The 24,971-nt window shown below is 34.7% G+C and overlaps 1 protein-coding gene across 1 annotated transcript in view; it reads right to left on the reverse strand.

The window, feature by feature from the left end:
* LOC112958810 (receptor-type tyrosine-protein phosphatase delta-like) overlaps positions 1–24,971 on the reverse strand; it is a 58,377-nt gene that overhangs the window by 6,494 nt on the left and 26,912 nt on the right. The window contains exon 2 of the mRNA XM_026052741.1: positions 1,262–1,407. Coding sequence (XP_025908526.1) covers positions 1,262–1,407 — 146 coding nt within the window. The remainder of the gene's footprint in view (positions 1–1,261; positions 1,408–24,971) is intronic.

Consider the following 24,971-nt stretch of genomic DNA (forward strand, 5'->3'; position numbering starts at 1 on the left):
GACCTTGATTGAAAATTTTGTGACCAGAATGGGAAAAATTGCACAGAGTTTATGACAGAACTGTGATTTTCTCCCCTCTGTCCAATTATAACTCTGCATATGTTCTGCAAGGTGCAAATCATTCTTGGCTCTAGCAACCAATATTATTTATGCCATTATTTCTCATACTGTATTAAGCATAATTCCATAGAATTATCCTGGATAGTGAACATATTGAGTTTCTGTTCATTAACAGAAGAATTTCTAAAGTATTAAAATATTTTTTTAAACAGAAAGAAATGTAAAATCTTGTCTATACCAGAATACAGATCTTTTCTTCTCACTCAAGGCTAGCCTTAAACCCCAGGGCAAACTATCCTACTGAACTACTGAAAATGAACACAGATTAATTCTACAGTGAACTTTTTACATGTATTTCTTAGTTCATTTGCTTATTAAGTGGATTAGGCCATTTAATAAGCAGTAGTCATTTGCCAAACAGTTAGTTTCTTTACACAAAAGTGTCTTGACATCGAAAATACACAAATACACTGAGCAGAGACACAGCCAAAATTACAAAGAGTTAATCCCATTTTTGATATCCCTCTTACATGCTTTTTCCCATTTTGACTTTTTTGTTCATTCAGGTCAGATGTCAGCCCATATTTGATCTTAATTGTTTCTGCTGCTAAAGGACAGAATAACTCTTCTTGGAAAAAAAAATGTGTCTTTGAACAAATAATGTTCACCATTTCTTTTAACAGTCATGGATGCAGAGGAAATAGCTTTATTTAAGACCACTTCGAAGCCTGCTCTTGAGAAAGGAATTAAAAGCAAGCCAGTTTGGCATATTCCCTTCAGCAGCAGGAACTCTAATGTCTCTCTTGTACCTCTGCAATAGTGGCAAGCAGCTATGGCAGCAGAAGCCAGGTCTGTGTTGAGCTCAGACTGTCGCAAGAGATGATATTTTACTCTCTGGAGACACAAACTACTGCTCAAATAATTTTCCTTCATCTCCTTCATGAAAAAGATAGCAGGCAGAACAGAAGCATGCAAAGGTTCCCCAGTTGGATCATGCTGATTTAGAAAACAGTGGCAGCAATAGTTTTCTCTTTCATGGTGCTATGCACAACTAGTTTCCAAAACAAAATCTTCACAGGACTGCTCCTGCTAAATTATCCCTCGATCCCCTATTCGCTTAATCACTAATAACAAAGCACACAGGATTAGAAGCAAGTTAGAATTAATGTTTTTCAGAGGAACAGAACAATGGACCTAATACCTCAAATCTCTGATTGCTGACTTTCTTTCCCTTTTTGTTCCAGACAATTTTAGGTCTTGGGTCTCCTGTAGCTTGACAGATAAAAGAGGCGACTCCTCCAGAGACCCCTGTCTGGTCAACGGGAGTTCTTGTAAACTTTGGTGGTGCTGAAACAGAAAAATAAAAAAAGTTAATTTGAGCAGTAGGCATGGGAAAAAAAAAGAGTCAAAATTTCAAAAAGAAAGAGGAAATGTTTAATTTCTCCAGTGATAGTATTCTTCTGCAAGATAAAGTGTTAAAAATAGCTAAAAGTCAGGAAACCATTTACATATTTTACTAGTGAAATTTTATTAAAACAGAAGTGTAATAGCATCGGAATAGCAAGATCACACATTATATTTTAACGCCATTATAAATAAAAAATTGAATTTGTCTTGTGTTACAAAGTGGGCTCATCAATCAGCTTAAATAAGATCATGATTCATGACTTGATGTTATGATCAGAGGGTGTCATGAAAGCAGACTTCCCACCTTTGAGCCACTAAAATCAGTGACATTTACAGGAAAGTATTTGCAAGTTTGTGCTGGTGGATGTAAAAATCAATGGATTATGTGTCTGAGCAGAAGGGACTTCAATAGAAAAGAGATTTATGCTTGTGCAAAGTTTCACACGTAACTTCTGCTCTCTTCCAAATTATTCCATTGTCAGAAAGAAGTAGTGAACAAAATGTTCAACTATTGCAGGTGTAAGAAAAGAGATCGAATAGGAAAAAAAAAATCTAATAGAAAAGAAATGTTTATTATTTTTCTCTTCTCCTTTTTTTTTACAATGTTATTGAATTTCATTTATCAGTATTTAGGTGACACAAGACCTTCAATTATACCAAGAAGAGGCATCTCTTGGTGAGTAATATAAAAATTATGAAATGATGTTTAAGAGTTCATGAATGCCATTATCATCATGAATGCTATTACATCATTCCCTTACTTAGATAAACAGATTATAAAAATGCAAAATATTTGAGGCTGCTGATTTAAATGGTTTGAAARAAATACTTATCAATAATAGGAAAATAATTTTGCTACATCAAGTTTTATTGCTATGTCAATTTTAAGTGGTTATCAATATCAATAATTAATATTGCTGTATCAATTTTAAGTTGTTACATATAATCAATCATTAACAGCTGCCTACAATTCATTTGTGGTGCTCTTTAACTTTCAATAAACAGCTCCTCTCTCTTCTCAATCTCTTCGGTTGTCTTCACTTTCTTATCATGACAGCTATATACCTACATGGTAGAGTTTATTTTTAAATTGCTGTTTTTCTCTTCTAATGTATAACCACTTAGACATAGTTGTGTGCTAAACTGACAGGCAATACTTCTTGTCACATTGTTTATTAAAAAAACAAAAACCCAGCAGACTATGGGTACGTATGTAACAATGCAAAAAATATTGAAATCATTTTAAATGTCAAGAAATACAGTGTGGCCATTATCATAATCAAACATTCCATGCTGGTGTGTACTGACGAATTACATACAAGAAGATGTGGATTGTCCTAGGTGTATGAAACAAACTGAGTCTTTTCACCCTGCTGTTAATGTGTGACATGACAGAAACAAAACTAATTTTCAAAAATGCATTAAAAACATAGTGTTCCTGAAAATGCCCCTACCGTTTTCTTTAGCAGGGATGTCAAGCAAAATAATTATTCACCATGCTCAYTTCTTCTCAGTGCTCTAGCATCCTTGAACACATTCACTGCTAGTTTTGACAACTGAGCACTACCAGTTCACTGAGTACACAGTGCCACAAAACAAGAACAACTGCAAGTCTCAGCACGGCAAAATGATGTGCCACTTCTGCCACGGGGAACTTACAACATCTCTGATGACAGAAAATCTCCAAATCTACACTGAAAAAACCACAGAGTTACAGCAAACGAAGTAAAAATTCTTTGCCATGTCACAGGCTTTAAGCTTTGACCACAGAAAAGACAGAAATGTGCTCTGATGAAGAACGTCTGGGTTTCACCAGAACTGCTAGCTCTGAATCCTTTCCTCTGCACGTATTAAATTAGCATTCTTGTATGTAAAAAGACATGACTGAACCTGATATGTTGATATTTTGTGGCAGAAGTTGTGATTGCACGTCATCAAGTGAAAACTGATGCTCTGTCACTCTCTCTATATTCTTTCTGACATACTGCAATTCAATGTTGAACCTCAAACCAATGAAAGGAAAACACTGCGTGGGCAAAGTCCATCAGTACACAGTAAGTCTGCAGAGCAGCTCACAGGCAGCTTTTAAATCCTAACTATGTATGTCACACTGATACAGCCAGTGACTGACCCGCTGATAATCTGCACATCAGTAAAGATAGTTATTTCCTTAGASACAGGGTCTGTTTTTCAAAATTTGCTGGATTTATCAAAGGGTCAAGGAGGAAATGCGATTCATGTAAGGACTGCACTGTGCATTTGTTCCTGCAACATTTAACTTAGCTATCCTGGGAGCATGAGGACAACGGATACTTAAACAGCAAAGCAAACGAAAGCAAGAAAAAAAGATTAAACAAAATGCACACAGGACTATGTTAAACTAGACCTGTAAAAAGAGCAAAATAATCTACCTTTGGGATTTCTACCATTGCTAAACAACATTCTGTCAATGGTGGAGGCATGCTTTTACAGATTTAAAGCAAACTGCAGAAGTGATAAAAAGAGAAAAAAGAGAGAGAGAGAAAAAGAAGGGGAAATCTTCCCTACCTATCTATCACTCCGTATATATCCCTCCAAATCACCGTTGATACCTATCCAGGGAGAAATTCACAATTTGTGCAGTTCTGGTTACCAGATAGTTTATCTAGCAGGACATATAAAACTCAATATTTTCCTCAAAGCTTAATATCTGTTAGAGCCAAAACTAGTTTTTCCAAAACATTTTGGTTTGAGCCGGGCTCGGTGTAATGAAAAAGGACTATAACTGCTAGACTTATTAAAAGAATTACTGGCTAGTTTCTGAAGAGTTCGCAGAACTAAGGCAGAAAACCTAACCTGGCTTTCGTAAATAGGAGGATAACATTTTTTTTCCAATCCCACACATTTTGTTATGTTTTGTTTTGTTTTGTTTTGTTTTATTTTATTTTATTTATTTTTTTTTCTGGAGTGACAACTAGCAAAAGAGTTATCTATGATCTAACAACACTTGCTATCAAGAAGCAGATAGAAAAGATGAGAATATTTGTGATATAATGATGTAATTCCCAGATTACATTTTTCTATAAAAGTGATGCTCTAAGGTACCACTTCATGATGACAGGATTGACTACATTTAAAAAAGATATTTCAAATTCCAGTGCAGAAAGGAATGGTGATAATCTTTGTGTCTCTAATCCTGTGCCACATGCTCTAGGTGACCCTGCGTGTGCAGGGGGATTGGACTGGATCATCTCTGGAGGTCCCTTTCAACCATATGGATTCTATGATTCTTTCAGAATCCAATACAATTGGGAAAAACAGGGTTAYGAGGCTGGTCAAATTTTGTTTTGCATAATTAAAAGTGATTCTTAAGTGTATAAGTTACTCTAAGAAAACACTAGCACAATGGTACTCCAGTTTCTAATGTTAGAAGAAATACTTTTATCACTAAAGTTTCATACAGTATGACAAAAGTTAGATTATTTTAGTTGAAAAAGTAGGGGTATTAAACACATAAGATATGGAGAAATAGAAAAGTAGTCCTGGACAATTCACACATTTACTGCACAAAAAAAAAGACTGGCTTTATCAGGTCATTGATACATTTGCAGAATAAAATATAATTGGACAAATCAGTTAAATTCTCTGCTTTAGGCTCAGCAACCGCACAAGAAGGATAACATCTGCATGTTCAATAGGTTGGCTAGAAGGCACTAGAAGGCACTCAGACTGTTTATCGATGGTGAGCCACACGGACAGGCTGATGTCTTTCCATCCTCTTTTTAACACACTCATCATATATGATGTAATTGACCATCATGAGTGTGGGCATACATGTAATCACACCTGAACAGAACCAGAATTAAAAAGTAGGACTTGTTGCCTTTATTTTTATAAAGGTTGTTGATTAAAGTTTGACACAAAATATCTCCACAATTAACGCTGTCAGTTTTGTGACATTGATTCTGACCTAAGCTGCTAGGCACTCTGATAGGAAATACAATTACACTGCACACACAGTTCTGCTTATTAACATGAGGGCAGTGTTGATTGAAAACTGACAACTATTTTTAATCTCCCTTAACAACTGCAGTGCAGAGTCCAACAAAAACTCTCTCCAGCACACTTCATTAAGCACAGCAACATATCTACATGGGAACCTTCCAGTGCAATTAATTCTGCCAAAAAAAATCATACACAATAGGTTATCATCTATCYTATGACAGCTTACTTCAGCTTTTTTCAAACTCTAATTGGTCACTTGAATGTTTCAATAAAGTGGCAATTAAAATTACAGAATTGTAATTAAAATAATGAAAGTAAAATTTGCTGCAAATTTGCTGAAACCAGCACCTCCTATTTCTGCACGTATTTCTGCAATAACATTGATTGTTACACACAAAAGCCATAATTAACCCTTGTTGTTGTTTTAGCTTATTTATTTATCAGTATCTACCTAGATAGCTATCTTTATTTTGCATATTGATGATCAAAAAAATTGTAAAACAGAAGATTTGCATAATTAGGGAAACTTCCTCAGACCTTGCCACCCAGGGCCGTAAGGTTCCCACCCTCTTGTATTTCGTAACGTGCCCTTGCTGGGAGTATGGAGAAGGTCAGGTAATGGTTGCTGAACTATTGCCAATTACAGGATGACATAAGAATAAAAAAGGAATTTATTGGAAGCTCACCTTAAATATACTGGGCTTTAAGTTCTTTGGGTTTAAGCTCAGCTGCTGCCTCACAAGCAGCCAATCTGTCCCTTCAATGGACACAGGAACTTCTGAAATCATTTATCATTATTGAACAGTAAGTTATCCCTTTTTATATATATTGCMGCTATGGAAAACATACCCATAACTGAATTGCATCCAAACTTGTCCAAGCATTTGCTTGCACTAGCATAAGAAATCTTTTTTTTTTTTTTTTCACCTACGTACTATTCTGAACGTTCAGCTGTGAATTTATTGTGCCAGAACAATCTAACAGTTTATGAAATGGTCATGTATGTTGTGTTATCCTTTTAGTGCAAGTAATATTTGTCCATTGCATTCAAATAAAATGTCTGAAAAATGTTTTTGAAATGAGGAGTATCTTTTAGTCTCTTTACTTCCACAATTACTGAAAGCTCTGCTTAAGACAAGATTTTGGGGGAAAATAAAATCTCTGATTTAACAGATTAACATAAGACTTCTTTAAAAGCAAGAGCATATGCTGTACAAGGTCTGCAACACAAATATAACAAGCACATCATGTGGACCTACTGGACAAGTTTCATAGGGATGTAAGCTTTTATGTGTTTTTGTTTCTAGCCTCTCTATTTGCTTTAAATGAAAGGCCTTGGAGTACCATAATTCAACCTATGTCTACACTACAGCACATTCTTGAAATATAAAACAGTTTTGACTTTTTTGGAAACCAGAATAAAAGTTTCCAAACTTCATATCCTATCACATCATTTGTTGGGTATCATAGCAAGTATGAAAGAAGTAAAACAAACTGGAGAAAAAACAAGGTAACTTGAAGTATGGTCAAGGTTCTTCCCAAATCATTTGGTTCCTAGTAATTTAACACAAATGACTACAGCTTACATTGCAGTATCTTCTGGTTGTAAAGGCCAGATTTTATAGCCATGAAATCTGAAAGATGATATTCCTTTCACCTGTTCTCATCAAACCTTTTTAATGTTTCACTCAAAAGATGAAAGTTTATCACAAAGTAAACAACCTAGTTCATATGTCTATTAACACGTTTGAATAGTGGGCACTGTCATGTGGTACAGACTCCCTACATATTACTGGTTTAGTGATTTCAGTTCAGTTTGGTATATGACTGTCTCTAATTTGATTTTAAATTCTAAAGTCATTCTTCCCATTCACAAATGTACAAAATTCCTACATAGAAAAAAAAAAAAAAAAAAAAGTGCACTGTTCACTTTATTCTCTTTGTGTCTCAGTTTGTAATATTTGCTTTCTTTTACTAACTTATCAGGTAAATACACTAAGAGTCTATAAACTGGTTTATGTTCAGTAATGATGGAGTTTCCTGTCTTGAAAAGCAAAATGAAACTATGATAAAGATGAAAGAACAGGCAAATGTTGTATGTGAGTTCAGCCCAATACTGTACAGATACATTACAAATGACACAAGAGTTATTGTTCCTTACCATAATTCCCTTAGGAGTTATTATACTAAAAAAAGCTATTATATATATGCACAATATTTAATAGAAAAGCTTTTTGAGCTCATTTATTTTCTTAAAAGGAATGTTCAAAGCAGACTCATTTACAACATTCACTGCTAATTTACTCATTAATCATGATTTGTGACATCAGTTATGCTGATCATTGCTATATGCAATTACTTTGCCTTAAGTCTAACTTGCACTTAAAATGTACGTGAAAATTGGCTATGTAAGAGAGTTAATTATCTATTTCTAAATTCTATTCTATTTCTAATTTCTAAATTCTATTTTTCTATTTTTCTATTTCACATTCACAAAAAAAAAANCGAAATCTGAAAGTTATGTATAGGCATGTTTTAAAGGATTCCTGGCTCTCATGTATAAGTTGGTGAAAGTTTCTTACTTCTTACCATAAACATCTTAAAATAGCATCACACCTCAGTCATTCAACACTTCTAGTGATATCATGTGCTGGGCAGCTGAATACACATGTTATCTTATGAAAGAAAATGAGCAGTTTTTGTCTTTTAAATGAAATAGAGGTATGTCAGTTCATATCAAGGACTATGGTTGGTTTAAAAAAAAAACAACAAAAAAAATCAGATAGAAATTCACTGTTTCCCCAAATCCTGGATGAATATAATGCACACTCCTTTACACACTCCATAAAACTCCCTTAAAAATTCAGCCCTTAAGACAACATAAATACAAACTTTACAATATAATTACATTTCCTGACCCACTTTCCTTCTGCTTTTTGTATCCTTTTAGAAACAAAAAGACTCAGAACAAAATATTATGTCAAAGTGTCAACAATTTTTTCTTCTTCTTTTCACTGATTGTCTCCAATTCCTCGGCCTCCCATRAGCCAAAATGTGCACTCTGTACAAGTTCAGTAACAGCTCAGAAAAGATTGTCACTTCCTGATCTCTCAAGGAAAGTATTAAAACTAAAGTCTATCTATCTTCATGTTTTAAGTTTTCTGCAATTCACAGCATCATGTTACTAGGCTGACCAGAGCCTGTTCTTGCCCAAAATACCAAAAGGAATGACATACTTGCAAGGAAGGCCTTACTACTTGAATAGGTAGGTTACATTTTTCCAAAAGGTCTAATGTTAAAATAGCACATTCCTAATTTGTATCCCCAGGCTGTACAGACCTTAGTACCAGCTCATTTCATTGTGGATTATGCATGCTTTTCTAGGCACAGACATTATCTGAGCCCCAGGGATATGGGAGGAATCCAAAACAACACAGACAGCAGCAGACATTTATTTGCCAACTAACATCACCCCTGCACCTCACTGCCATACTCACTTATAACTTATTACATGAGGAAATAAAAGTTTTCCTAAACAATAAACTAAATGAAACAAMAGCAAAACAAAAAAGCATTTAATTAATACTATTGACCAACACATTTGCACTCTAAAGAAGACTACACCAAAAAAAATTCTTGATGTGCTTTTTCTATTAAAATTGTTGCAGGAAACATCAGAACAATCTAAGTTAGTTTCATGACAAATTCTTAGGACACTTAGTGCGGAACAGAACCCTACCAACAATTACTGCCTTGCAGAGAGCTATTGTTGAGAGCATAAAGGGAAGCCTGGGCCGACGGATCACCCGCCTGCCCGGACCGAGCAAACTCAGAGGCTTCCAATGTCACATACAAACCCATCCCAGCTGCCCCACTGCCTCCTGCCTTCAACCCCCAAGGTATTCACACAGTTTTTATGTGACAGTGCTGAATACCCATTACCCTCATTGTATGATTACAAGCTTTAATCTTCTTTTAAATGCCACAGAAAATACTAAACAGTTTTCCAAAATTGAGACCAATTCCGCTCTTCTGCTTCTTCTGTCCGATTCTGTCTCTTATAAATAAATTTGTTTTCAGCAATAAATCTGTTTTAAGAAAACAGCTCTTTATATTTGTGTAAAAGCATCACACTGCTGATTCTAATATTTGATTAACATGAGCAGCAGAAGTTTTAAGTATTGTATTAAGGTAAGATAATATTATTGTTGTTTGTTAAATGTGCATTAGGGTAAGAAATCCCTTCTTTTTCCATGCCTGTATGGCATAGAAAATATGCACATACAGGGAAACATGGCATGTACAAACAATGCACATATTACAAATTTAAATGAACTGCACACATGCCTTTAAATTATACACTAGCATGTAAGTTCAAATGAAAAATAGAAAATAACACAGGTACAARCTTATGTGTGTGTAGATCATATTAATGACACAAATTATATGTAAATGTGGGTGTGGCTTAATCTACCTGAATTAAAAAGAGAAACTTGCTAGTTAATCCAGCCCTAAGTCTTCATCCAGTAGCAAATGAAAAGCATAAAGCCTTTTGAATCTAAAAGGTTAGTGACGTGCACCACTTCATCCCTTTGGAGCCTTACATAACCTTGTCATATTCACTAATGCAATGAAAGGAAATTCCGCTYCAAAGCTCTCTACTACTCCTTTTTCAAATTTTAATGTCTGCAGACTGCATATGAATTATTTGGTAACTGAGAGCTGACACTACTCTTCAGTATGTAAAGCAAAAACAGTTCATCTTAAAACACTCAGCAAGTTGATCTTTTTCCGAAGGAGTTTCCCTCTAAGAGAAAAGGGAGAGTAACAACATCCCATGTCTACGGGGACAAGTTTCAGTCAGTGACTGAGAGTATCTGGGTTATTCCTAGAGAGATAGCCTTTGCCATTATTTCAGTCTTTACTAAATAAAGAAATAAATATAGGTATCAACACTAGAAAGAATAAAAATTGAGTCACTTGAATCTCTGAATGGAGATACCATTCAATTTCTGTTTATAAAAACAGAACAAAATGCAAATGTAGCCATTTACATGCAGGATGGGTTGCTGGTTAGTGACTGAGAAAGCTAAATCACCTACCTAATGATAAGACTGACTCAAAGAGAAAAGAAACCATTGAATTTTACATACTTGACAAGATTCTGCGTTTCTGCTTTATAAGGCACTCATATAAACAAATCCTTAAAATTACCACTCAGGGAAAACCAAAGTTAATAAAATTCTTCCTACGATTTGATTAAGCAACTTCTTACTTTCATCCAAGCACACCTTACTTTTTTTCCCCTTCACTGTACACCAGAGGGGAACTCACCCAGTGAAAATATGTTACTACAATCTAAAAGTGACCTGAGATCATAATTTTATGTATTAGTGACCACATGCTTACTATTCTTCACTTACACTGAGATCATCCTTAGTTCAAACTTGTCTAAGGTAGAAACAAGAAACATTTATGTTTATGTACCGCTTAACAAAGTTTATAAGGGCACATGCAATAGCATTTATTCAATCTTTCTACTGCAGTTGCCAAATCCAAATTACTCTCTTTCTCCACTTCTTTATTCAGCTATGGTAAGGAAGCTTAGCTTAGGAATCAAAGCCATGAAAAAATTCTAGCTCCTAATCCTCATTTCCTATGGAAGAGATTGAAGACAAGGTGCTCTGAGAGCTATGCAGTGAAGCTCAGCTAGAGAAGGCTTGTGCTATCCTAATAAACTGCTTGGTATGGGCTGCTGTGTGACAAATAACTGGTACATAAGCAGATGTCCATAAACTAGTTCAGATGACTATACAGGTATTATAAAAGATCCAGTGACTAAAGGTCTCAGAGGATTACAGCGCAGTACCTTGCTTACAGGTCAATGAAGATGCATCAGTGCAGCTGGCATGGTACAATTAGCCTGCTGCAAGATATGGTTGTGCAGATAAAGGTATTATATAAGCCATGYATAAGCACAGAAATGTGTAAGCATTGATTACAGTGTATTTACACTGTCAGTATTTTTGACACCACATTTTCAGTCCTATACCAGTGTCCTTCTACACACAGTACCTATTCTCAAGATCCTACAAGCACATTTTTTTGTCAGTATGAAGTATATGCATTGTCAATATGCAAAAAGTACCATGCTTAAAATGTATCTTTTTCATTAACATAGTATTTGCTCTGTGAACTTCTACAGGATCTACACAGAACAAAGTTGAAATATACTATGATTTATTCAAAAATGTGAGAACTAGAATCTTCTCTAAATGTGTACATGACCTGGTGTCAATTAGATCAAAAATTAAATGAAACAGCACAAGCATGATTAAAATAAGCATATCATCACAATCTCAGGAAAAAAAAAAAAAAAAAAAAAAAGTAATTATTACAAGTCCATTTCTGTTTTAACCGATATAGACAAAGGCCTCTTGTACAATCCTGTTCCATTGCAATCTATCAATCTGACATCCCTGAAGAGTAAATTTCTCTGGTATCTTATGATTCTGTAACATTTCACATGTCTTACACAGAATGCACTAATATTTCTTTTCCTTAATTGATTTTAATATGATTTTTAGTGACTAAAAATGCATATAAATACATAATACTAGTTCATTGTGCCATTCCTATCAAATCACCTATCAAATCTTCACTCCTCTCTTTTTAATATGAAGAAAAAGAAATGCAAAATACTTCAACACTTCAAGGAATTCATATTAAGTCAAGAACTTACAAAAGGAGATAAAATAACAAACTAGGAGTCTCATGTCTGGCCAGATAAAAGGAGATAAAAAGAATTTTCATCCAAGCATTTACTGGCTTATTTGGCCATTAAATACAAAGCTTTCTAGTGACTCAGTTAAGAAAAGCCAGAAACTGCTCTCATCCATACAAAATGTGAAGAGTATAAAAGAGTTAAAATCACTGCCAAGTGAATTTTATCAATGTCATATCGACAGATTATGACGAGCCTCACTTCCCTTTGGTCATCTCCCCTAGGCGGATGTCACAGTCCTAGTTAACAGCCAGCTCCCACTTGAGAGAATTACCGGTGTCCCAGACTCTTCTCCTCACTCTTGCTCTGTGTCTGTAGTTATCCAGAGACCAAGTCTCAGTGACCAACTGGAATAATCTAGAACAGTTCAGGTTTGCACCCTGGGGAGTCTGAGTCAGCAAAGGCCACGCTGAGCTAATTCCCAGATTTATTCTGTGCCTTACCCATGAAGTGCTCAAATCTTTGCAGTGAAGGACTCATCACGAGCCAATAGCATGAAAGTATACAACCAAAAGATGCAGATACCCAGACAACTTTAAGCAGAGAAAAAAACATAATTTTTCAAGTTAGTGTTTTGATATTAAGTATTTTAAAATCATTCTATGATTTTGTCCATTCTATTGCTTTTAGTGTGTGYCTCTTAATTTAGGAGACTATAAAAGCCTTTGATAACTTTTAAGACACAATTAAGTCTATTTTACTTAAAAAATCTAATTTATATGTTTGCTCTGTAATACAGATTTTCACTCTGCAAGCTCCATAACGATCGGAAAGGACAATCAAAATTCTCATCTTTCAAGTAAAAGTACCAGTTAATAAAACATAAATATCAATAATGTTTGCACTCTTCTTTTTATTTTACAGGCAAATATATTCTTCCTAAATGCTACAAAAGTAGGAAGTAGTATCAGTTCTACTTATGGTTACCTCCTCAGCTCATACCTAAATAGTAAGAAGATTCAGAAAATTAATTTGCTGGTGTCTGGCTTCATGAGATGAAGTTGGAAGCCAAAAGAAGTGACAGTTGGCTAGTGGACAGATTAGAGGGCAGAGAGCCAAAATTCTGTAATTCTAATCCTGTCTCTGCTAATTGTTTGTTGCATGGCTTTAGGCAAATTATTTAACCTCCCTGTCTCAATTCCTTTACTTCTAGGTTCTTAGATATTTTGCAAAAGCATGTGGACAGCTATTACAGGAGTTACTATGTTTACGAAGTTTAAGCACAGATGGTGCTCAGGCATTGTATAAGAGCCCTATGCGCTTAAAACAAGGAAGACAATGTTTCTAGAGTGAGGGAAAAAAAAAAAGAAAACAAAGAAAAACACTAAATTCTTTAGTGTGTCAATGCAACCAGCTGCTACTTGGTAAGTTTATTAGTTTTTTAAAATTACATTCCTCTATATATCAGTATTGCAAAATGTTGGGATAATTAACAGTCTTTAAGGAAATCAGCCTRCATCGCACATGTGCAATGAGCAAGAACTGTTTATCTTGGCACCAAAAGGTATCTACTCAAGGTAACTTTCTTCTATGTTATTACAATTTGATTTGGAAAATACGTTGCTCTACATCATAATTCATATTAAAAAGTGCATAATTCAAATTATACATGCCCATTTACATGTATTCATTGTTTTAATTATGTTTGATGGTAATATAGCTTTATTTAAATATGTATAGATATACTTACACATGTGATGTGCATGTTTAGAAATTAGAACTTTAAGCAAACTGCTTTTTTACATATCAGAGTTCTGCAGCCTCTAATAATTATACTATAGAATAAATGAATGATTTCTGAACAGACCGAAGTATCCTAGGTTTGCATATGAAGCATTCTGAACAAATAGTCAACTAAAAAGATCTTTTCTCAAAATAAAATTGAAATTATTGCCACTAATTCTTATGAGGCCATGCTCTGGGAGCTGGAGAACAAAGAAAATACATTGTGAATTCAAAAGGATTATAGAAGTTGGCATCATGCATACAAATATAGAAGAAATGTGAGGAGCTGGRCTGGGGGAGCGCAGGAATAAGGAACAAACCAAAATTCATTTTGATTCATTTCATGAAAAGCCATAAAACAAGAAGGAAAAACAAAGGCAAATGCTGGTAAAATAATGCAAAAGATAATCCAAAATCAATATAGATTTCAAAACTATTAAAAATAAAGTGCAAAATTCAAAGACTCTAACAGAAATTTGTATGTGAATATATATCCACAAAAGTTAAAAATGAAAAATGTTTGAAAGCTTTGGCTTTAGTTTTTATAAAAGTTGCAGGTACCTGAGGGTTGGAAGGTTGTAATTTATTTTTTGTATTCCTTAACATGTAATGCACTATATACAATGGTAGTAGAGCCTCTTGAATGAATTGCTGTATTGTACATAAATCATAAGAATCAAGTACTCTGTGCTTTGTTACTTCATTGAATGCCTTTAGACAAGCATTTTCAGAAAAGCAAAAAAGTTTCTGGAGGTTCAATACCTTTGTATATCACTGTTTCAAAAGCTGGCACACAACCAGAAAAAAGTTCTAATTAGAGTCAGCAATAAATATTTAGAAGTTATACTTCTAAATATCGAACCTCTATCTCAATATAGACAGCTTTCATACAAAACTACAGGACATATTCAATTCTTTGAACTTTTTTTGTTGTTATTCTTAACAGTGTTCTTTAGTGTAACAGTGCAACAATGTAATTCAAAAGTGCATACCAAACAAAAAGAAGCACAATAAACTTATATTTAAATTATTGATGAAGACAGAAAACAGCAAAGGAAATCCCTTGTATGAGAAGTAGTTTTTCCTGTGATTGGCAATGGGCCCAGCAATATAGCTAGGGGAAAAAAAAAAAAAAAAAAAAAAAAAGAGTTTTATACTTTCTTAAGTCCTTTATTTCTCCTCAATGGACAGTTGCATGGTATGTCCATATGTACACTCATACTCTTTGTATCAACTCTGTAATATCACATCAGAATATACAGCAGGTCTTTTACTGTGTTTATTTAATTAGATCTTATATTGGAATACAGGAACACACCACTGGATTTAAAAGAGCTTGTATCTCTTAACTTCTACCATACTTGGCGGGGGAAGCTGGCTTAGGAACTCTAGCCTGTGACATTCAATTTGTCATCAAATGTAGAATAAATTTATAAACTTATTCTGAAAATTTCATATGGGACTTCCTTCTTGTTGTGTCCTACCACTAGTAACGGATCCATTACTGTCCTGTTCTATAGAGAATGAGAACATAATGGTGTTAGTATGTCTAACTCTAACATGTCATATGTTAGTAGGTTAGTAGAATTAAGATATGAGTATTATGATTCCCATCTTTAGATTCCTCTTTCCTTTGAGATCCGAGAATCTGAGTCCCTTTTGAGGGAAGTTAAACCTTGTTTCTTAACTTTTCTGATCATGTTTCCACCATGCCCTCCATTTTTTCTTATCTTTTTTACAGGTAATTCCTACGCACTACAGCAAAGGAGTATGAAATTAGTCCAGTGCCTAAGTGTTCCACTATTTAAAAAGTGGCCAAAAACTTTTTAATTATCAAACATTACAAATAGAATAAATATTGGATAATGCACTGCAGAGCCAGTCTGCAGTATTTTTATTAGAAAATATCCATGCTTTTTCCATCCACTGTTTCACTGTGACCCCTTAGAACTGATTAAATTGACATCTTGTCTAAGAGAAATAAAAAGTGAATGTAAGTCATGAAGGTTTGTAGAATTTCTATGAATGAACAATGAAGAATATGTAACATACATGGAGTTACCTCCAATATCCAGACATTAACTTCTTCGGGTAGCTACTTTCTTACCAAGAACTGAATGGTTAAGCAACTGCCATGAAAATTTAACTCCCAGCTACGGTACAATTGTTAAAAAGTGACAGAAAAACAACCTTGGACATTTAATGGAGGTGATTACTTGTACCTGTTACAGATCTGCCCTTCTATTTTAAACTTCTATTGTAAAAGTGAAGCTATTGGCTTTTTAAAACAGTGTGGGCAACAGACTTAAATTTTGCWGTACATTGCAACAGGTGAAATCCCAGGGCCAGTATGATGCTATAGTGTTGGACTTTAACTGTGAACTACTCCAGTCATTGTACTGGTCCTGTTTTTCAGGATAAGTATGCACAAAATTTCCTAAATATTTCTTAAAATATGTTCACAGAATGAAGATTGTTGAAGATAGAGCACAATAAACACAATACACATCTTCATTTATACCATTTTACAAGTACAGATTTTGAACCACATTTTTATGCARACAGCACTATTGCTATCACATTTGAACAAAGGTGCAAATTAACTTTTAAAGATCCCTGAGGAGTATTCTTTAAAGGCTTACTGGACTASTGTGAAAATAGTTTTGTTGTACTTGTTAGAAAGTTTCCTTCATCACCAGTTCATATTAGGCTTCACAAGAGAGGCCTGATGCACTTCCTACACATCTAATTACATAAAATCTTTCCATTCTCTTTGAAAATGAGTAAAAATGATACCATATTTGGATACAGCATTTTATTAAAGGAGTTTGCTAAATAATTCACTGATGCTGGTGACCACGTCTGCAGTCACATTGACAACTTTGCTTGAATTTACACAACTTGAAAACTCAGCCCATTACTTTTAGATTCTTGTTGAGCATGGAGGAGCACACATTTACAGCCCTGTGATCAAGTATTAATTACACAGTTCCAACAATAACAGACATTTGCAAGCTTATTTCATCAAGCACTAGTCTGGAAAATTAGCACTGACGGCACAGAAGTTGGATGAATAGCTATAAACTGGTACGTGTCACACCTTCACTCCAGTGAAGTGCTAAGATAACAAGTAACAGTGACCATATTTTATCAGTTGGCTAGCAGTTACCACCACAACAAGAAGAGAATATAAAATATATTTCACAAGAAGTGAAATAATTGGTCTGGATGACTAGCGGCCACACAACAAAGCTCAAGAAATTCAGTAAATGAATGACAGTCTAAAAAGTTCTTATGCTTAAATACTTATATAGTATTATATAGAAATATACTTATATTTCTATAACTTCACATTAAATAGCCTTATCATCATTAACTAGAGTCTTGAAGATTTTTTTTAAAGTGATAAAAATGCTTCAACATCACTTTGAAAAAATTTAGTTTATTCAGATTTAAGACTGGATACTACTCTTGCTCAGTGACTTCCATTTCATTCCAAAGGTGCATGCAGGCCAATGATGAGAGAAGGGATCTATTTTTCATAGTGCTACTAATTGTTTAATTAGTCTAAGTCTTAGTTTTTAATTCATATTAATTAATCTTACTTGTGATTAATATTTTAATCTATCTTCAKAACGAAACAGAAACAAAAAATACCAGAAGAAAAAAAAAGAGCTATAAAAATGTCAAATATATGCATTATTTATTGAATCCAGGTTTKGAGGATAAGGTATTGGTGAGAGGGTAGACCTGATTTTCAGCGATGAAATATATCGTTCTCTTTTTGAAGTCAGTAAGTGTCGGTCTGATCTTATAGATTAGAAATTTATACTGAAGTGGAATTTTTTCCTCCCAGGAGATAGTTTTCTCTATGAAAATAATTTTCTCTGTGATAGTTTTCTGCTGTGAAATTATTTTTACATAGGTAAATTCCATTTCTATACTGCAACATACTTTGCACCGTTTCATCATGTCTTTGAGTTTGAAGATGATCATAAATATCCATTCAGCTTTTTATAGCGGGCCTTAATTAATCTGTTCATTGACTGATAGAATCAATCTCTTTAAGGAACTGAGGATATGATTCTATTCCCAGTCATCTTAGTATAAATCGCTAATAATTCCAATGAAATAATGCTAACAAATGCTAACAGAGGGGTAAAATGATAATGCAGGGGAATTAGTGTTTGAACATTTCTATAATAATCTATTTCTTTTCTTTTTAGCTTATAGAGTCCAAATAAATAAGTTATTGTAATTTTGCTACTGCTGTTCAGTAGACTTGTTTGTGAAAGTTAATTATATGATAAGATACACTGTGGTTATTACTGTCAGAAAATGTATGAGTATGTTTATTAATTCAAAGTGTTTCATTAAAATAAAGTGCATTAACTACAGAGCTGAACAATTATTTTCTTCTAATTATTATTGCACAATCATTTTGGTGTTCCTAAGTACTTTTTTTTCCCCCAGAATGCATACCAATGTGTTTATCACTATTAGCATACACAACCAGTGCATTCAAAATTATTAGCACATTAAGCACGTAAACACATGCTGAGTAAGTATGTATATAAAACACTGAAAAAATAGGATACAAGTAGAGTATCTTCTGGTATGCACACTCAGGTTCTTCCTCCAGTTTATGTGTTACTTAATWTAATGGCATAGAAGGAATTACAGTGTAGATATAACAAGCAATATTTTCATATTAAAAGCACTTTAAAAATGAGGAATCAAAAATAGGAAATAACCTCAGTTCTTGTTGTAGGCATGTTAGTCATCGCAACAATGCCTTTAAAATTAAAACACTATCTTGCCTATGTTTACTTAGTTATTTTCTATTTTGTACTGAACTGTATTGTGTCAATATAACCTCTTTTTACATGCCACTGGTGTTCAGAAGATGGCAGTTATGAAGTGAAAGAACAAAACATCCATGTCTCATATTCTTGATTGTGGAAAAGGTAAAAACAAAGAATACAAACAAGCTGCCACAAAAAAAAAAAAAAAAAAAAAAAAAAAAAAAAAAAAAAAAAAAAAAAAAAAAAAAAAAAAAAAAAAAAAAAAAAAAAAAAAAAAAAGTAATACTAACTTCATTCATAAGGGTGGAAAGGCAAGCAAGGAAAGTCCCAAAAGCAAGCACGAGGGAAGGACATAGCACTGAAAGCTCAGTGCTATAATTAAAAGTGCAAGTGTAGTCAGGAAACAAAATAACAAGACAAGAAGATATCTGCAAAACATCAAAAAAGGAAATCTATGATAACTATAAAAGCTAAGGGGTAGGAGTAAAGAATATTTGCCCCTTCCCTATTTCCAATCTGCGTCCGTTCTTCGCTTACTATCTCTTCTGCTGAGGCTGTGATTCTTTCACACTTCTGACATTTAATCCAGCTCTTCCTTTTGGCACATACCCATGATCTGGAGCCAACTTTACTTAATTCCCTTTTACAAAACTCCTCTTTTAATAAAGTTCTTCCCTCTTGATTGTCCACAATTTTCTACTATTCATCCACATCCCTAGCTCTTGCTTCTCATTTCTTCTTATGTCTAAACCACTTACAGTCCACTGTCGCTTACCTCCCACTCCAGCATCCTGCTATTAAGTTGTCCTTCTACCTTTCCAGAATTCTGTATATTACAGTTCCTTCAGGCCCATATTTGTTTAATATGAAACTTTCATATTTACCTTCAAATTAATTCTGCTGGTAGCATTTTTTTCTTGTATTTTAGTATCTGAAAACAAGCTTTCTGAAATTATTGCACTAATAAATTGACATTTACATTTTTTGTAAATATCACTTTGTTCCTTTTATTGTCCCAAAGCAAGAATTAATGCTTGCTTAAAGAATGACCTCATTAAAAACACACAATTAGAGGAAAACTTCCAGTATCCTTTGTATCTGTGATACCATAAGCAACAGAGATCTCAGTTATGTGGTCAGCTAGCAAAGCCAGACAAGCTGTCTCCACCACATATTATATTTATCAATTGTTACATTCCTATCTACTCATATTCCACTGACTTTAAGCTCTAGTAGAGAGAATATATGAGATGAAGTTACGGGTGACAAGCCCACTCTTTTTTTTCTTCTCTATTAATATAGCAGCAAGAGGTGTTTAATCACAGAATGACATAATTACCGACTGGTTGGAGTGGGAAAATATCTCTGGAGACCATTTAGTCCAAACCTCCGCTAAGAAGGGTCACCTAAAGCATGCTGCGCAGAATCCTGTCCAGACAGCTTTTGAGTGTCTCCCAGCATGGAGCCTCCACAGCCTTTGTGGGCAACCTGTTGCCATGCTCAGTAAAAGTTTTTCCTCATGTTCAGACAGACCTTCATGTGTTTCAGTTTGTGCCTGCTGCCTCTTGTCTTATAGTTGGGCTCCATTGAGAAGAGCCTTGCAGCATCCTCTGGGAGACTGTCTCCCTTAGAGACATTGGGATGATCCTCCCTTAGGCTTCTCTTCCCCAAGCTGAACTGTTCCAGTTCTCTCAGTTTTTATTCACAGGGGAGATGTTCCAGTCCCTTAATCACTTCAGCAGCCCTTTTCTGCAATCACTCCAGTAGCTTCATGTCTCTCTCAACCTTCTGGCAAAGCCCTGCCTGATACAACACAAAATACTTAATTGGCCAAGAGGGCACATTGCTGGCTCAAGGTCAGTTTGGTGTCCTCCAGGACTCCCAGGTCCTTCTCTGCAGAGCTGCTCTGCAGAGGTCACCCCCAGCCTGTCTTGGTGGCTGGGGCTGTTCCTCCCCAGAGGCAGGACCTTGCACTTGTCCTTGTTGAGCTCCATGTGGTTCGGCTCTGCTCATCTCTGCAGCCTTTCCAGGTCCCTCTGAAGGGCAACAGCCCTCCAGTGTATTAGCCACTCCTCTCAGCTTTGTATCCTCTGTGAACCTGCAGAGGGTACACTCAGCCATCCAGGCCACTAATCTATAAATTGCACAGGAGAGGACCCAGTGCCCTGGAGAGTACTGATAGCTATAGGCTGCTAGGCTGTCAGTCTAAACTTTGCACCACTGATCCTACAGCCCTTAGATTTCTGCCACTCAGACAGTCCCAATTTCCCTCACAGTCCTATCATATAATCCACATTTTCTGAGGTTGCCTATGAGGATATTACAAGAAACAGTGTCAAAAGTCTTACTGAAGTCACAGGAGACAATATCTACTGCCCTCCCCTCCACTCCCCAGCCAGGCATTCCATCAGAGAAGGGTGTCAGGTTGCCTAAGCAAGATTCCCCCTTGGTGAATTCATGCTGACTAGTGCTGATCACTTTCTTTTCCCTCATATGCTTAGAKATAGTATTCAGGATGAGTTGCTCCATCACCTTTACCGGGATTGAAGTGAGGCTGACCAGCCTGTAGTTTCTTGGGTCTTCTTGTCCTTTTTGAAGGACAAAGACTGTAGTGACACTGACTTTCTTCTAGTCCACAGGCACCATTTCTGTTCCCCATTTCCTTTCCAAGATTATTGAGAGAGGTCTAGCAATGATGTTCACCAGTTCCATCAGCATTTGTGTGTACATCCCACAAATGATGAAGCCTGTGGACTTGGGAATGTCAGGTTTTCTTAAATGATATCTAATCTGACTCTCCTCAATGAAGAGAAAGCCCTTCTCTAGAAAGTATTATGGATCTAGTAGCATTACGCAGTATTTCAAAGGCAACTCTAGTTTACTGTTTTGTATTATGAAATAATATGAGAGCAGCAATAATATCTCACACACACAGCAGACAATCAAAGCTTTTCTGCTTTAACTTTTGAAATCATGTTGGGTCAAATAGTTCAATCCGTTAAATAAATACTTTGCTGAGTTATTTATTTTAAGCTTTAGCTACTATATAGGCAACTGCTTACATGTCTTTACTGGCTGCACATCATGAAACACTTGCCTGCTCAAATCCAGAAAGAGGATAAGCACAAATTACACACTAGCAAAATAGAAAAGTAAAGAGTCTTTGAAACCTATTCAGCAATCCACGTAAAAGGCATTTGGCAGACTCAGAAGTCTTACACAGATTTATCTTCCATTGGCCTCTCAGTAAAATGAGGTCTGGCCTCTCACACTTCCAGGGTAGGCGACACAGTCAGAGGGGATGATGACAGGCTGCACATCCTGCCCCTCAGCTGAGACTGGCAATGTATGTATGTATGTACGGTATGTATGAGTCACAACATAATGTCCTTCAAGATAGTATTGACTCCTTTTAACCAAGACCAATGTCTATTAGGAATCACATTTCTATTGATGATAATTCCTTCAAATGAAGTTTACATCAGCTTCAGATTACCAAACAAAGTAACCTGGAAGTCATATATTTTTAATTTTTCCATTCACAAATTAACCAATCTCCTTTTCATAGACACGWGAGAGAGCTAAACTTAATATAATTTATATTAAACATAAGCAGCTGCAGACACTGGAAATTACCTCAGTTATTCAGAAAGTAATCATATTAGAAATATGGGAAATTAAGAACTATTTAAATTCACTCTTCTTCTAACTGGTGGATACAGCTTTTAATGAAGAAGGAAAAAAAAAAGAAAAGAAGCATTGCAAGTGTATACAAAGCAAAATGTTTCATATTTGTTTCATATTTCTAGCTGGGCTTTCAACTTCTTTTAGTAAAATGATTTCCTTGTTGCTATCTTTGAAATGTATTTGTAGTGTGTATTCCTCCTTTCTCTTTCATTTCATTTTTTCATGATAATTTCACACAGCTAGTAAGTTTAACATTATAAAAACCTTTGAAATAACTTTTTTTGTTATTAAGTAAGTTACTTCTAGGTTTTCTGATTTTAGTGAGCCCCTATCAATAAAGCTTGACAATCTGGACCTTATAATTAAATTGCATGAAATTCAAGCAGTTTATGTAATGGACTTTTCATTAAACTTTTCATCATCTGTCACCTAAGTCACAATTAGAGCAAAAATTAATCTGAATTGGATACCAATCCCCAAAAAAGGATTTAGCATTACATGTTCTTCAGACTTACCTGGATGTCAGAACTCCAAAAATCTAAATTTAAGAGATTTTGGTTTTTTGCTTTTTTTTTTTTTTTTTGTACACTCTAGATATTTCTGTCTGAAATGTACTATGCAAGCAAGATTATATCTTATCATAGACATTGTATCTTATCAAAGATTTGATATAACAAGAGGCAAATTTCATCACAAACCTAAATGGTATCATAAATCCAATTAAAGAAAAGTCTAAGAAACAATCCTCATTAAAACATTGTTATTCAGTTGAAGGACTTGGCTATGCTAGAAGCTCCACCACTGAAAAAAAAAAAAAATCAAAGCTTACTCAAATAAAAAACGCTTTTAGTTTTTTTAAAATTAAGATTTCAAATGTGATTTCCATAACTACCAAGAAAATTCAGCTGATGCCTTGAATTTGCAATATATCAGTAATTTTAAAAACAAACAACAAAAAAAGTGGTTTTAAGTTTGCATAATCCTCCTGTTGCAGCTCTGTCAAATAATAAAAAAGCATTCATTTTGGAATTACTTCTTTTTAAGAAGTATAAGGAATAATTTTCAGATGTGCAAGCACAGTACGCAATGCCTTACATCCACCAATCTTTCTTCTTGATTTTAATATTTGAGTTGTAAAAGTCACAACCTGAATAGATGATAACTCAGAATTGTTAGAACATAATTAAAATAATCCATAAGGAAGTGCAATATCTCTGCTTTCTGAATTATCTGTCATCAGCTGGACCGACAGAAAACATTCCCTAAAGAACAGAAGGTACCAATGTATAATGAAACCTCTACTGCTATTTAATTGATATGGCACATTATAAACTATCTTCTTTTGTCAATATTTGTTTGGCTATCTCTTAACAGGAATATCCTATTGAGACAGTGTTGAAATGCAAAACATTCACAAAGAGGCAGTGATGCTCACTCATGATCAGCAAAGGTGGATACATATTGACATATAAATATTATATATGGCACAATCCAGAATTTTTAATGCATTTTGCTGTGACTGTTGTAAAAGTAAGTAAATACAACAGTCAAATTGAATAGAGATATTTGATTAAAAATAAATAAAATGCAAATATGCAGAAGGGTCCAGATTTGGAATCCTCTTTACAGTTAGAACATCTTTTTATTGAAATAGGTCCCCTGAAAACACAATGACTCTCTATAGAAGATGCTACCTTTAGGAAGTAACAGTCCCCAAATTTAACCTAAGAGATTAATGATAATGCAATACATTCCTCAAAACATGGAGTATCCCCTTATCTGCTTTCTGTACAGAATTATCGTGACTACCTACTCTGACTACGAAGAGTTAGTTGTAACACAGGAAGCAGCAGCCTGCTCTGCATTTTAAAGTCAAATTTACGTGTTTCAAAACAGAGATGAAAGGAAGTAAAGGAATTAGTAAAAATGTAGATCGTACAAGTACTGTTGTGAGGCTAAATGCTATTCCAAAGACATAATAGGCCTGTAAGTTAAAAGCTCTATATGTCAATATTTCCTAACACGCAGCTGAAATCAGAATCAATCCCATTAATAGCTCTTTTATAAAAGCACTTAGTTTATTAAAACATATAAGGTGTCTGGTTCCCCTGGGCCACTTTACAATGGTGGTAAATCTAGAAATAAGAAAATGCTATCCTTACTTCAGTAGGGAAAAAAATTAGTTCAAAATAAACAACACCACATTGTTGCCTCTTTTATTTTTACAGTTCAATCAATGAAGAACACACAACAGAATTCTTCTAGTATTGAAAGATGCAACAATGTGTAACTTCAATCGTTTTCTAAGTTCATCAGATTTTTCCACCATGATCTCTGTATGAAAACTATTCGTGCTAATAACAAGATGCTTCTTATTAAAGATATGTTAATGCCTATATAAAACAGATAAAAAAAGTAATTTCCCCCATTTTTCTTCCTTATGTATTTATTTGGACCTTGAAATGGCTAATGAAAACAAATAGKATACACAAGGTAACTGTGCAAGTGAAACACAGTCA

Source organism: Nothoprocta perdicaria, unplaced genomic scaffold, assembly GCF_003342845.1.
Source record: "Nothoprocta perdicaria isolate Ctin4 unplaced genomic scaffold, notPer1 scaffold_90, whole genome shotgun sequence".
In the NCBI taxonomy this organism is placed as follows: domain Eukaryota; kingdom Metazoa; phylum Chordata; class Aves; order Tinamiformes; family Tinamidae; genus Nothoprocta; species Nothoprocta perdicaria.